This window comes from Piliocolobus tephrosceles, chromosome 15 (genome assembly GCF_002776525.5).
Source record: "Piliocolobus tephrosceles isolate RC106 chromosome 15, ASM277652v3, whole genome shotgun sequence".
NCBI classification, from domain to species: Eukaryota; Metazoa; Chordata; class Mammalia; order Primates; family Cercopithecidae; genus Piliocolobus; species Piliocolobus tephrosceles.
Window position 1 is genome coordinate 86,772,094 of NC_045448.1, and position 14,388 is coordinate 86,786,481.

The following is a 14,388-nucleotide window of genomic DNA, read 5'->3' on the forward strand; positions in this document are numbered from 1 at the left end:
CCTGGCTCTGGGCCACGTTTCCGCAGCTCCTGTTTTTAAAGCAGCAACTCCTGGGAACTTCTGAGGAGGAGGAGGGGAAAGAGGAAGACAAGGAGGAGGCAGAACTGTTTTTTCACACCTGGGCTGGATGGGCCACCCTAGACCTATGGAGTAGGAAAGCACTGATTTTGCACAAACCAGGGCATCGTCTTCTAATAATTTTAAGCCATCAAGTAGTATAATAATAACCACAACAACAGCTACTCAAACTGATAGCATATTTTGAGCCCTGGCAATAAATGGCCAGTAAGTTCCTGCCCTCAAGTTGCTCAAAGGCCCTGGTTTTGCATGGGAGACAAGATGAACCAGAATGTGCTGAATTGAGGGCTGTACCAGAGGCCTAGCCAGCAAGTGAGACGCCCCCGGGCGGTGTGCCTGCAGCCGTGTGTGCCAGTGCCGGGAAGGCTGGGTCTGCAGGGCTGAGAGGTTTGCTCCTGGCCCTGTGGGTGATCTGAAGCCAGAAGTGGCAATTAAGCCAGTGCAGCTTCATGAGATCTGTGTCCTCCCTCTTTTCCTTGCTGCTTTCTGGGGACAGGGGGCAGGTCCTAGTATGGCCTGGCTCCTCTTTGGAAGAACGTCTTGGGTGCAGACCCCTGTAGCTTCGGTGCCAGGGACAAGATGACAGGGATATTGGATTTTGTCAGGTGAGGGGGGTTTGGTGTGAGCTGAGGGTGTGTAGGAGGGGCCCCCTTCTGTCTGGACAGCTGAGCCCAGGCCTCGGACAGGATCCCTGGGCGCCAGCCTCCTCTGTGGACTGTGGGAGGCGGAGTCTCCAGAGCCGCACCCTGCCTGGATTCAGTCCCACCTATGGCCCTGAGGGTGCCCACCAAGGGACACTGTCCCAGCTTTGTTCCTACTTCCCATGTACATTGTCAGCCCTGCTAAGGCCTTGTCTCTGAAAAGTGAGGAGCTGTCATAAGTGATTTCTAAGGCCCTTGCCAAGCCCACCTCAATCCTCTTTCTGCTTTAATGACTGACCCCCATGTTACTTCTCAGGGCATTTCACAGAGATTTGAAAGTCACTCCTAGAGACTACTGGGGCCCCAGGGCAGTTTGCCCTGAGAATACTGGCAACATCTGATGTTCGGAGAGTGTGGATCGTGTGCCAGGCATGTGCTTGGCACTTCCCGGATATCACCTCCTGGGCTCCTCTCACCAGCCTTTGAAGTGGGGGGCTGGTGTTACTCTGACGCACAGATCATGAGTCCGGGGCTCCCCGAGCCCAAGGAACTTGCCTGAGATCACCTAACCACTAAGAGAGGTGTGTGCCCCCAGCTCCTACCTACCGCTTCCCTGTCATGCTTCTCACATGGGAGTGGGGTTGGGAGGAGGTTGGTGGCTCGCATCTCCAACCCCCTCAGCCCAGTTATTAAGTTAAATACCATCTGCTTTCAAAGCCCAAGGAGGCCATCTATGCTGGGGAGAAGGGGGGTGGGTGGGAAACCACCATCAAATTCCCAACTAGCCATAAAAATGGATGCAATTTATTTTTTCTGGCATTCCAATTACATAGATGTTTGTCGCCAGCTGTTTGTTCTAACACGGAGTGTTCTCTCAGCTGCTGTTTCTCTTCTCCCATTTGACATTGTTAGGCCACAAGTCTGGCAGGGCCTGGGCTGGAGGGGTCATTGGCTGGGGAGCCTCCCAGGTGAGCTGAGCTGGCTTTCCCTGAACATGGACCGTGCCTCTGATGTTCCCCGGGTGGTCTCGAGGCGAGGCGGGAGAAAGGCTGGGGTGCTGCTTCCTCCCTCTTTTCACATTTTCTGCCCCTTTCCTCCTGGTCTCTCTTTTTCCAAATTACTCCCCACCCTCAACATGCGCTCCCAGGCCCCACCCTTCTCCCCAACACACTGGGAATGGATGAAAACTTGGGGTTTCTGACTTAGGAAGAAAAACCAGCTGTTCCTGCTCAGAAAGTCTCTGAGACATGGGAAGTCCCCTCTGATGCCCTAACTGACAACCCTAAGGAATGCAGAGAACCCTGGAGTACCTCTGAGCCAGGTTCCTCTCTGGAAGCCCCTGTGGAGGCTCAGTGGCCCTTGGGACGCTGGAGAAGGGGTGTCTGTGTAGGGTGGGGGCTAACCCCAGAGAACGCTGTAGTTCTTTTTTGGTGCTCTGTAGTGCTACCATTTTCTGGTGCTCTGTAGTTCTACCAGGAACGCACACTATGGCGGCCCTCAGCAAAACTGTGAAGTAGGCAAAGTGCAGATCTTTGGGGCCAGAGACCTGGGTTTGAGTCCTGGCACTGTCACTTCTCGCTCTGTGGACTTGGGCATGTTACTTGACCTCCCTGATCCCCAGTCTTCTCATCTGTAAAGTGAGAGCACACAAATCTGCCTTGCTGCCTTGCTGAAAGGATTAAACAAGACCCCATAAGAGAAAGGGCTGGTGTGTTCTCGCTGAGTGCCAGAGAGGAAATCTCATGAATTTATAGCTACAAGGTAACAACTTAATTGGAACCCCAGGAAGGAACAGCTCAGAAAAGGGCGGTGACTGACCAGCCAAAAGGCAGATGGGGAAGGACCAACCTTTCTGAGTGACAGATTCCTTCCTCTCTAGCACTTCAGACCAAACCCCTGGTTCTGCACCCTTAGCATGGGGTGCAGCCTGCAGCCCATCCAGAAATCCTCAGATTTCAAAGTGCAGGGAGTCATACCAAGAAACGTGCATAACATGTGGTCGTACAATAATGCTAATCAGCAGTGCAGCAGATCACCACCACCAAGCACATCAACCATGTGGTGAGTGCCATCGTGTCCCCTTATGGGCACTCCACTCACATTATCTCTACCCCGTGTTATACTAACCCCAAAGTTGGGACCACTTCCCTCATTGCACAGATGGAAGACTGAGGCCAGGAGAAGGGCGTAACTTGACTGGGGCCACATGACCAGGAAGTGATGGAGCTCAGTTTCCAGCCTGTTTATCTCTTTGATTCTGAGTTCTGAGCTCTTCAGTTCTTGAGGCCAGCCCGCTGCCTGAAGCTCACACACTGCCCAGCACAGTGGCCTGTGCCCAGGAGGCCCCCAGCAAGTGCCTGGTGCCGAGCCTTGCCCGGAGCAACAGCTCTTATGTAAGTAGCCCGGCTGCAGTGTGTGGAGGCTTCATTTAGCTGTGGGGAGCCAAGAGCCTGCTGGTGGTGGCCCTGGTGGTGGTGAGGGGTGGGTTGGGCAGGGAGGTGTCATCAGCTGCGGGCACCCCCAGCTCTGTGCCGCCGGTGAGGCCTGACACCAGGTTAAGTCGCCTGGCGGCCTCTGGCTGCAGCTGGGAGCGCGCCTGGTTCGCATTCGGGTGCTGTGGTTTTGATTAGCTGTTCTGCGAGGAGGGCCTGCTGGTGAGTCCATGGGAGCTCCGCTGGAACAGAGGGTCCCCCGCCCCGCCGCCGCGGCCCCCCCTCCTGGCAGCCCCAGACTCCAGATGTTCCGAGCGCTCGCTGGGAAGGCCTGCTGGCGCCACGGAGGGCAGAGGGCAGGGAAAGCACGCGAGCTGGAAGCCCAAGCACTCAGTCACCGCAGGCCTTGGCAGCCCGCCCGGCCCTCTGCTGGCACATTCCCCAGCTCTCCCCTGGCCATCTGTTCCCAAAAAACCCTTTCAGAGCCTCATCATCACTCAGGATACAACAGCGCGAGCAGCTGGTTTGGAGGCAGCAGGGAAAACCGTGCAAAAGGTTCTTTGTGAGAGAGGAAGCTCGCTTATGAATAACAGGACTGGACGCCGTAAAAGTTGGCGGCTGGAATTCTTGTTTCTCAGGCGCCGCGGTTTTCTCTTGACTTTTTATCTCTGGTTTTTATTTTTTTCCCATTTTCTTTTAATGTTGTTTCTTCCTCTTCTCACATCAGTTGTGACTTTTTTACCTCCTCTGCGAGCCCGAAGGCCACCTCATTAGTGCTCCTGACATTGCCAAACTTTTCTTGTCTCAAGGCTGTTGTCATTGGGGATGGTTGGAAGTGACTGTTTTCCTAAGAAAACAGCTAGAGGGGACATGGGAGCAAGAAGGTGCTTGGGAGGGCACGTCAGTGGTGAGGTTCAAAACAGGCAGCGCCGTGGCAGAGTCGTTCCGCCGTCACCCTGAATAAACCCTGGGCATACAGATGAGAGCAACGTCTCCTCAGAGGGAGGGTCTGGGAGACCGGACACCATGCAGAGACCCCCATCAGCTCATCTGAGAGCTTCACGGAGATGTTCTGGGAGGACAGTCACATTCATAAATACCCCGGTGCCTCGGCCCCGCCGCTGATTGCAGCATGACATGAAGCCTTTTTAAAGAACTGACTGCTGCTGACAATGCCTTCTGGGAGATGTCTGCCCGGAACCTGGGCACCTCCTGGGAGTAGTCACTGGGTGGCCTGTCAGGGGCTGTGGGGTCCTGGGGCAGGGCCGGCAGCTGAAAGGCCAGCCCCGGGGAGGAAAGGAGAAAAGGGCAAGGCTGGGCTGCTTTCCTCACAGCCCCTGGACCCTGAGGGAGGAGCTGAGTCGGGCCTGGGTCTGCCATGTGTCAGACAGTGGTGATGTGATGGGGGGACACAGGTCAGGGGCAGGGTACTGGGAGTTTCCCTTTCCTTTCTCAGTTCTTTGCACCCATTTTCCATGGGCTGCCTCCCAGATCCAGAAGCCCCAGCAGCCCCTCACTCCAGCAGTGGAAAAAGCCCATCATCGACACGGCTGTGGGTGGCCAGCTTTGCAAAAGCCTCACATTTGGGGCTTTGGAGGGCGTTTTGCGTTTCATCTTTACACAGGCGCCTGCACCTCATTCCTCTTGCCCTCCTCTCGGCTTTCCTCCCACTTCCAGTAAGAGAGATGGCAGCTCTGGCAGGACAAAATATTGATGTTTATCGCAGTTTTAGGGCCATTCATCTCACCTGGGCTCAGCGCAGGCCCATGGGATCCTCTCTCCTTGAGTGACCTCTGGGGGCAGGTATCTGGTTTGGATGCTGGAGCTGGTCCCTACTCTGCCCTTGAGGGCTGTGCGGCCGGGTGCTCAAGTGTTTTAACCTCAGGACCCTGATTAGTTATCATGAAGCTACCCCCCCAGCTCCTGGGTCTGTTCATGGATCAATGGCATAAAGGACATAACACTGTTTTGAAAAATCTGCTCTCCCTCCCGTGTGTCCTGCCCAAGAAGTTGGTCTTCATGGGGCCGAACGCAAGGAGGACCTGAGGAAGGAAGAGGAACCACTGCCCCCAGCTCCTGGCACGGCATGGAGTCAGCCTAGTGACCAGAAATTGCTTTTGAACTCTGAGGCTTCCAGAGGACAAGAGGAAGAGGAGGATAGGGCTGCCCTGCCCACTGCTCAGCCTTGAGCCCTGCACCTGGCACAGTGTGAGGTCTCAAACAGAGGGTGTCAGCAGGCCCTGGCTCCCCACACCCCATCCTTAAACAGGCTGTGCCCTTTCTACGTGCCCCAGCAGACCAGAAAGCAGTTTCCATGGGAAACAACAAACTTTCCTTGTGCTCCCGGGATAAGTGTTTCTAGAGGGCAAAGTCGGGAGCCATTCTCTCCTTTAACACCTTGCCACCTCTGCCCAGAATTCACAACCACCGGGGCCTGTCTTAGCTGCCCTGGCTGTTAGCCCCCCCAGAGCCCCTCTTGGCTGCTCTGCTGAAAGCTGGTCAGACTGCCTCACTCCATCCCCTGCTTAGCTCCCCTAAGACGTAGGGGGCTCCCTACTGGCCAAGGGACAAGGCCAGACTCAACAGGACACCTGATGGGCCTCCCAAATGACCTGACCCTGGCCGATCACTCCCTATGTCCCAATTTACACCCCAGCAGCACAGAACTCCTCGCCCAAAGGGGCTATTTTTGGCCTCTGTGCTCATGCCATCCCTTCTGCCTGGAATGCCCTTCTCCGCTGTCTGTCTGGCTAACTCCTGCTCATTCTGGAAGGCTCAGCTCCTCCTGAAAGCCCTCCCTGACCCCGACCCCAGCTTCTTCCTCAGGGCATCATAGCACAGGGATGCTTTTGGTCTAATTCAGGAGAGCATCATGTGATACACTTTTAAAGTAATGACTTAAAATGTTATACAATATGAAACTCTATTATGTGATATGTTAGATTTCATGTCATTACATTGCATTATATTTTTAGGTGGTATGCTATGTGACATAGGATGTGATGTGATATTACATCCCATGACACTATGTTACACAGTGTTGGATTAGTGCCTGTGTCTCTGGCTAGACTGTGAGCCCGTTTCTCTTTGTGTCCCATCTTCTGGCACATACTAGGGCCCCCAAATAATGACACACCATTCTTTCCACTACAGTCCACACTGCGAGGGCTGAAAGTCCCTATGCTGACGGCAACGGACATTCCCTTCTAGGGAAGGATTAACTAAGGGCTTTAGGACGCAGCTAGGGAGATGCCCCTGGGCTCTCCTGTGCTCCAGTTGGGCTCACTCCCTTGTTCCCTTGAATCTGTAAGGAAAGCATTGTGTTTCAAATAACTGAAACCCCTCAAGCAGCAGCTTAAATTAACAGGGGCTGGCATTTTTCATAGTTCAGAAGTCAGCTGCTCCCTGGGATCCAAGAGTCCAGGCTTCTTTTGATCTTTGCCTCATGGCTGCAGAGTGGTTGCCACAGCACCAAGCTTTTCATCCTCAAGCTGCATCTACAGTCAGGGCAGGGTGCCATGCTAGGAAGAGTGTTTCTCCTCACCAGGGCAGTCAGCCTTGCCCAGACAGCCCCTCCCTTCTTCCAAAGGAAGATGCTCCCCTCGAACCCGAGAAAAACATCAAGGTCTGTCAGCTGGGAGGGCAGCAGAGAAAACAGCCACGTGGCTCATGCCTGGAGGGTTGACCCTGATTTGTGACAAGGTGGTTTTCTTCCCGGGGAGCTAACCATTGTCGTTATCTTAACCACAGTGTCCGAGCCCCACTTCTTTGAGCTTGCTCAGTCCTCACCACGGGTGTCACCAACCCCATTTTCAGGTGACAGCGCTGAGGTTCACAGAACTGAAATGACCTGACTAGGCCCCCAGTGACCTCGTTCCTGTGCACAGCACTTTCCAGTTTGCAAAGCCCTCTCACACCCGTGATCTTCTTGAATCCTAGAACAAGCTCCTGGGGTCCACATTATTAAACATGGGAGTGAGATGAGGCGAAGTCGCCCAGGCTCAAGCAGCTGGGCAGGGCTGGGTGGGGCCTGGACAGGCTGAATCCAGGTCACCGCTGTCCTCTGTCCTCTGCTTTCTCAATGGTGAGGGTGTGAGCTTCATGGGTTGCCTGGCAGCGTGGGGCCTGAGGCTTGGAGGCACGGGTCTGAGTCTCAGCCCAACCACTCAGGAGATCTGTAACCTCAGGCACTTACCTTCAACAGGCTTCACTTTCCTTATAAAATATGGATAAAACCAGGTGAGGAGTGTTTGGGGAAATGAAGGCTGTGAAAGCATTTTGTCAACTGGAGGCACAGCACTCAGAGAGGGTCACTGGAGGCCACTGCTGGCCCGTCAAGAAGGTGGGCAGAGGGACCTAAGTGTCCTCTCCTCACCCAGTGACTTAGAGAATGTGAATGCATGCACACACGCAGGTGTGCTGGCGTGTCCATAGGCCCCGTCTGTTGGGGTCCAGTGGAGGGCCTCCTGCATGGTGGGCCGATTTCCCATGCACATGGGAAGGGGGTACCCCCTGGAAGGCGGCTGGTTGTCTTCAAGGATTTCAAAACTGTTCTCCCTGCACAGGGCCCAGGAGCCATTAAAGATGGCCCCTCAGTGGCAGGCAGGGCAGGGCAGAGCCAGGCAGCTGGGCATGTGGTGGGCAGCTCTGGGAATGAGCCGTGCGGAGCCCACCTGGAATCTGAGAGCTGCGACTGGGCACTGCTGGGAACTGTCAGTCCCCTTCTCAGCAGCTGTCCCTCCTGCCTCGCTTTCCTGCCAGCCCTGTTCCTGCCACCACCACGTACACACGAGTCCCTGCCACCACAGCCCACCCACCCCCTCCACACGCACACACAGGGGTTCTTCACTTGTTCAGTCTTTTTAGGTACATGAGTATTAAAAGATGAGTGAAACATGAAGGGCCCTGCCCTGCACATCTACTTAAAAATAAGTCGCCAGGAGTGTTTACTCTGTGTCAGGTACTGTTCTAGTGCTGGGGGCATTTTGGAGAATAAAACAGAGGCCCCACCCTTCGGAACTCAGAGCTAAACTACAGAAAGGCTATGCATAAAAATTCAGAGGAGGGCACCTCGGGACGGTCTTTGGAGCCTACTACACTTAGTCTGTATATAGTTCTTATGGGCTTGACTCTCAGGTCCCTCAGATCTGAACATCAGAATAAAAACAGCCTATGAGGGCAGGGGTCGGGGGGTCAGGTCCTGTAGCAGGTACAGAGATAGCACCCAGAATCAGCCAGCGGCCTCATCGAGTAAGAAGAAACAGACACATGATAAAGAACAAGGCCAGAGGCTCAGAAGGACCGAGAGGCTGGGGGCCCCCTTAGTGTCAGGGCAGAGAGCCCGCAAGCCTCAGGGACCTTGGAATTGTGTGTGCACTGATGTTCATGGACTTGACCTTGAGTTGTCAAGAGGAAGCTAAAGTACATCTAGTAACATCGGGCTGAGAATGCAGGGAAGTGCATCAGTTATTGGGAAAGGGCCCATCCAAGCTGTTTTGGCAAAGAAAACATGTGGCTTCCTTTCTCCAGGGAAGTCGGCTTCTGTGCAGGAGCCTGTTCTCCTAGGATGGCGGAGCTAGGAGGGCTGGGCTTCTCGTCTGTTTTGTTCACTGTGGGGTCCCCAGAGCCTCCAGTGGAGCCTGGCGTGGTCTAAATGCTTGGTAAACATTTGCTGGATGAATGGAGCAATGGAAGCATGAGGCAAGGCGGTGTTTTCAGTTGTTTTCCACAAATATCGAAGGGGAAGCTCCTCTGTGCCCACACAGAGGGAGGCCCTGGTGATCTGAAGTGGAGACAAAGTTCCTGCCTTGAGTTACTGATGGGTAAATGGGGCGACTGGGGACCCTTCCTACCCCACCCCCATGGAGTCTCTGTGCTCCGACATGTAGATACTAAGCACCCAGTGCTTGCCTTTGCAGCCACTGTATTCTTTAATCTTCCTGACAAGCTCATGCAGTAGATACTATTATTACCATTTTATAGGTAATGAAACTGAGGCACAGAGAGGTTAAGCATCTTGCTCAAGGCCATACAGCTGGTAGAATGGGGAAGTCAGGATTCAAACAGAGGTCGTCTGGTGCCATAGCTGGCCCATTTAACCACTGTGCTGGATTGTTTGCCAGTGAGTGTGCACATGTGTGTGTGTGTGTGTGGCAGTGAGGAAAGACCTCTAATCAGAGATGTCCCCACCCCCCACCTGGATCCCTCAGTGGCACCAGCATCTAGCTACGGGAGGGGCTTAGGGACAATGGAAGAGGCTGAGGGAGGTGTTCCTCATCTTAAAACTGCATCTGTATGGAATTTGGGCTTCCCAAATGGCTCACGTCCTCTCCAAACCGCGGGTACCCCAGTGATCCTGGAGTATCCACAGCCGTGCTCCCTTCTGGGAGTCTCCTGGAGAAGCACTGTGATCTCTGCAAAGGTTTGCTGGCCAGCACTTTGGTGTGATTTGGCTTGTCTGGTTGGTGCCCATCAATCCCTGCTGTGACTTTGCAGTAAGGATGGGGAGGGGAGGCGCTTCGAGAAGCAGCAGGGTGATGGGAGTAGTTCCCAGTCTAGAAGGAGGCAGGCCTGATGGGGACCCTCCACCGTGGTTGTGGCATGTGAACTTACATGTTGTGTGGGGCTGTCTGTGTAAAGATTGTGAGCCAGGCCCACAGGGCAGGTGAAGAGCAGAGCCTTTCTCGCATGACTGGACCACCAGTCTGCCTATTGGTCTGCTTTCCTCCACCTTGGGTGCCTCCTCCAGCCTGAGTGGGCTGTCCCCTCCTGCTTGAGTGCTTCCTCCAGCCTGGGTGCCTCTCCAGCCTGGGTGCCTCTTCTGGCTGTGCAGTGCGGCCATGGGCCTTTTGAGCTGCTGGCATCTGGAAGAGCAGTGAAGCCAAGTAAAATGACCGGACAGTGTCACAGGATGGAAGCAGGTGGGAAGCCGCAGCAGCTGCCTGCAGCTTCGCCTGGGCCAGCTCGACCCTCACAGTGCCCCATGCTGGGGGTGAGCTGGGGTGGGGGCCAAGAAAGATAGACTGGTGGACGTGGAGAGAAAAACAAAGAAGAGGCCAAGGAAGAGTTGGCAGAGACATATAGGCAGAGCACGGAGAGGGAGACAGCTCGGCAGCCAGAGAGAGTGGTCTGCAGCCTGAGAAGGCGTCGGCATGGTGTGGCTGCCCGTGTAGGCCCAGTGGGCTCCTATGAGCTCCGGCCCTGGCCCTGGGGGTGCTGGGCCTCCCACTGCCAGCCACCTTCCCTTAGGCTCCAGGAGTCGAAGGCCAAGATTTTCTTGGAACCAAGTAGGTGACAGTTGGGTGGATGGCTTGGGGACCTGCTGTTCCTGTTTGCCTATGAGGAAACTGAGGTCTGTAGGGGTTAAGGGTCTACCTTGCTCTGCTGCATCCTAGCAGTGTGGCCTAGGGCAAAGGAGGTCACCACTCAGGCCTCCCTTTCCTCATCTGCAACATGGGCACAGCGGTAGGCACCTCCCAGGAATTGCAAAAGACAGCACATGCAAACAAGTGCAGCATGTGCTTGGTAAGGGGCTGCCCTCTGTAAATGGTGACTCTGAGCACTGATGCACTTGCTTCTGTTCCCAGGCTCTGGGAGGATGGGGTGCTGGTGGTGGAGGTGTGTGGGGTAGGGGAAGGAACTGTGGCAATCACACCGACAACCATTTGTGGTGTAGGGGGATGTAGGAGGAGTTGGGATAAAGAGCTTCAGGAGTTCAGAGGAGGAACCCATCGTCCCCACCTTGCGTTGGGCGTGGGGCTGGTGGGGGTAAGAGGGTGGACATGAGCAGGTCCTCATTGTCCTGGACTAGGGAGGCAGCAAGGACTCAACTGACAACCCCCAGCCCCAGCCCTGAACTTGTGGAACCTACATTCTAGTGGGTGGAAGTAACTCCAAGTAAGGCCCTGCAACACTGTGGAGTACATGGTAGGTGCTCAATAAATGCTAGCCTAGGATACCTGGGACCCAGCAACACCTCTAGCATCTTACCACAGGAAGGGCTCCCCAGGTTACCTGCTCTCGTCCTCACCATTGCCTGATGCAATGATTGTTTCTTACTGATAGGAAAGTTCTTCTACACGGCCTTGACTGACTCTGTGGTTTGAACACATCCATTGGCCTCAGTGAAGGAGGGCTTTGACCGCTGGCCCTACCTTGCTCCTGACCTGGGGCCTGTGGGGCAGCTGTCTGCACAGCACGGCTGAGGCTGTGCCAGTCCGCTCCTCTCTGGTAAGCAGCCTTGAGAGATACAGAAAGGACTGGGTGGAATCCGCAGCAGCACCCAGCAACGGTGGTCTTCAGCTTTCCCTTAGAGTTAGACTGTAAGCTGCCCTAGTGCATGGGACAGGACTGGCCCCTATTAGGAACTAATACATCTTTGCTGAATAAATGACTTTTTCTCCCCATTTTTGGCCTCCAGGCCAACTGTCCTGGCTCACTAAAGGCTCTGGCCGTAACTGAAACTCTCAGACACTTGGGACCTTGAAGGGCCCTCCCAGCCCGGACACAGCACTATCCTCGATTCATGCCCTGTTCCTGCCCCCCGCAAATAGCAGCCAACTCCAACTGCTCATAAATTTCCTGCCTGTCACCCATGGTGCCCAGGCCAGGCAGGCAGGAGGTGCTGGGGGCTGACTGGTCCATACCTGCTTCCAGGTCCATGGGAGCTTGGAGGCCAGAAGTCCAGGCCTTGCGCCTGTGCCCAGAATAACCTCTGCAAAGCCTGGCCCTTGGAGAAGATGTGAAAGCAGATCTGTCAAATGCAAGGATGTCCAGGCTTGAGTGTTAAAGAAAACACCAATGCAGCTTATGATGCAGCTTGTACAGCGTAATTCCACTTCTCATAAAATACTGTATGTGAGTACGCATATGCATGGGAATAGCATATGGGACAGTAGTCACCCAAATGTTATCAGTGGTTTGCTGTCAGTGGAGAGATTAAGGTGATTGAAACAATTTTCTTTCTGTTCACTCTTCTGTATTTTCTTTTTCTCTTTTTTGAGGCAGAGCACTTTGGGAGGCTGAGGTGGGTGGATCACTTGAGGTCAGGAGTTCAAGACCAGCCTGGCCAACATGGTGAAACCCTGTCTCTACTGAAATACAAAAATTAACTGGGTATGATTATACACGCTTGTAATCCCAGCTACTCGGGAGGCTGAGACTCGAGAATCATTTGAACCCAAGAGGCGAAGGTTACCGTGAGCCAAGATCACACCACTGTACTCTAGCCTGGGTGACAGAGTGAGATTCTGACTCAAAAATAAATAAATAAATAAATAAATAAATAAATAAATAAATAAAGATGAGGAAATTGACCAGGCATGGTGGCTCACATCTGTAATCCTAGCACTTTGGGAGGCTGAGGCTGGAGGATCGCTTGAGCCCTTAAGTTCAAGACCAGCCTGGGCAACAAAGTGAGACTCCATCTCTACAAAAGATTAAAAAAACTAGCCAGGTGTGGTGGCATGAGCCTGTGGTCCCAGGTATACAGGAGGCTGATTGGGGAGAATCAGCTGAGCCTGGGAGGCTGAGGTGGCAGTGAGCCTTGTTCGCACCACTGCATTCCAACCTGGGCAACAGAGCAAGAAGCTGTCAAAAAAAAAAAAAAAAAAAAAAAAAATGATGAGGAAACTGAGACTTGGAGAGGTTAAACATCCTGCTCAGGGCCCCACAGCTGACTTTGGGGCCAAGATGAACCCCAGTAAGAATCAAGAGCAGCATTCAGAGGCAAACATGCAGCCCCCTTTCTAGCCCACATCCTGGTATACTTAACAGTGAAAGGCAAACTAATACTGTGGTTTTTTAAAATTCTCTTCCCATGCCATATCTGCTCTTTTTTTTTACCTTTTAGTTTTAAAATAACATTTGAAATCTGACTGCCCTGTTTAGGAAAGACCAGTTTAAAAAAAAGTCAGGATTTCAATCCCATTGGAGGTTTATTCCCTCCTGCATGTAGAAGGCTGTATCAAAATTGCTTAAATACAAAAAATGTATAATTTGAAATAGTGGAAAATGGTTAAGTAGGTAAAGTGGGTATCATAGACTGACAGTAAATGTAAAAGGTAAAATAACTTAAAGGCAGATAAAATCGTTTTTTTAAATACCCCAAAGTGGTAAAATTACCCTGCAGTGCACAGAAGTGATCAGGAGAGGAAAACAATTAGAAGTTTGTTTTTTTTTAAACTGGAAATGAACAAAAGCATAAAGGATGCTAAATTGTTCCAGGGTTCATAACAATTACCACAACTTCCCTGAAAGTATAGATAGACCCATTTACAAAAACGCTCCATATTGCATTTGAAATAGGAGAAATATTTTGTAATATACAAAGCAACAGTGAGTAAAATGCTTGTGACTTGAAGTAGCTATGATTGAGTCAACCAGTATTTATTTGTTGTTGTTGTCTTCCTCTGACACCCAGGTTGGAGGGCAGTGGCATAATCTCAGCTCACTGCAACCTTTGCCTTCTTGGTTCAAGAGATCCTCCCACCTCAGCCTCTCAAGTAGCTGGGATTACAAGCGTGCATCACCGCACCCAGCTAACTTTTGCATTTTTAGTAGAAATGGGGTTTTGCCATGTTGGCCAGGCTGGTCTCGAACTCGTGACCTCAACAGATCCTCGTGCTTTGGCCTCCCAAAGTGCTGGGATTACAGGTGTGAGCCACTGTACCTGGCCCAGTATTTATTGAGATACTGCTGTGTGTTAGACACTGTTCTGGGCATTGGAGCTACAACAGCAAACAAAACAGGCCACATCCCTGCCCACATGGAGCTGGCATTCTGGCCATAAACAAGTGAACAGATAAAAAGATGATTTCTGCTTGTGATAAATGCTCCCACTTTGCCACACTGACCAAATCACCTTGCTCTGACTTGGCACGTCAGACTAGCTGAGAGGGACCTGTGAGGCTATCTCATCTAGTCATTCTCAAGGTTAATTTTAGTAGCAGAACCTGTTGTTTAAAGGACATCTTCGGCCGGGCGCAGTGGCTCACACCTATAATCCCAGCACTCTGGGAGGCCGAGGAGGGCGGATCACCTGAGGTTGGAAGTTCAAGACCAGCCTGGCCGTGGAGTAACCCTGTCTCTACTAAAAATACAAAAAATTAGCCGAGCATGGTGGTGCACACCTGTAATCCCAGCTGCTCAGGAAGCTGAGGCAGGAGAATCGCTTGAACCTGGGTGGCAGAGGTTGCAGTGAGCCAAGATCGCGCCATTGCACTCCAACCTGGGTAAAA

At 52.8% G+C, this 14,388-nt stretch overlaps 1 protein-coding gene across 2 annotated transcripts in view; it reads left to right on the forward strand.

Moving 5' to 3' along the window:
* ATOH8 (atonal bHLH transcription factor 8) overlaps positions 1–14,388 on the forward strand; it is a 34,417-nt gene that overhangs the window by 15,539 nt on the left and 4,490 nt on the right. The window contains exon 3 of one of the 2 annotated variants that reach the window (XM_023224971.1): positions 3,635–6,220. The exons of the other annotated variant lie outside the window; for it this stretch is intronic. Within the exon in view, the coding sequence (XP_023080739.1) occupies positions 3,635–3,925 (291 nt within the window). The 3' untranslated portion in view covers positions 3,926–6,220. Of the gene's footprint in view, positions 1–3,634; positions 6,221–14,388 lie in introns of those variants that run through there. 2 annotated transcript variants of the gene reach the window in all.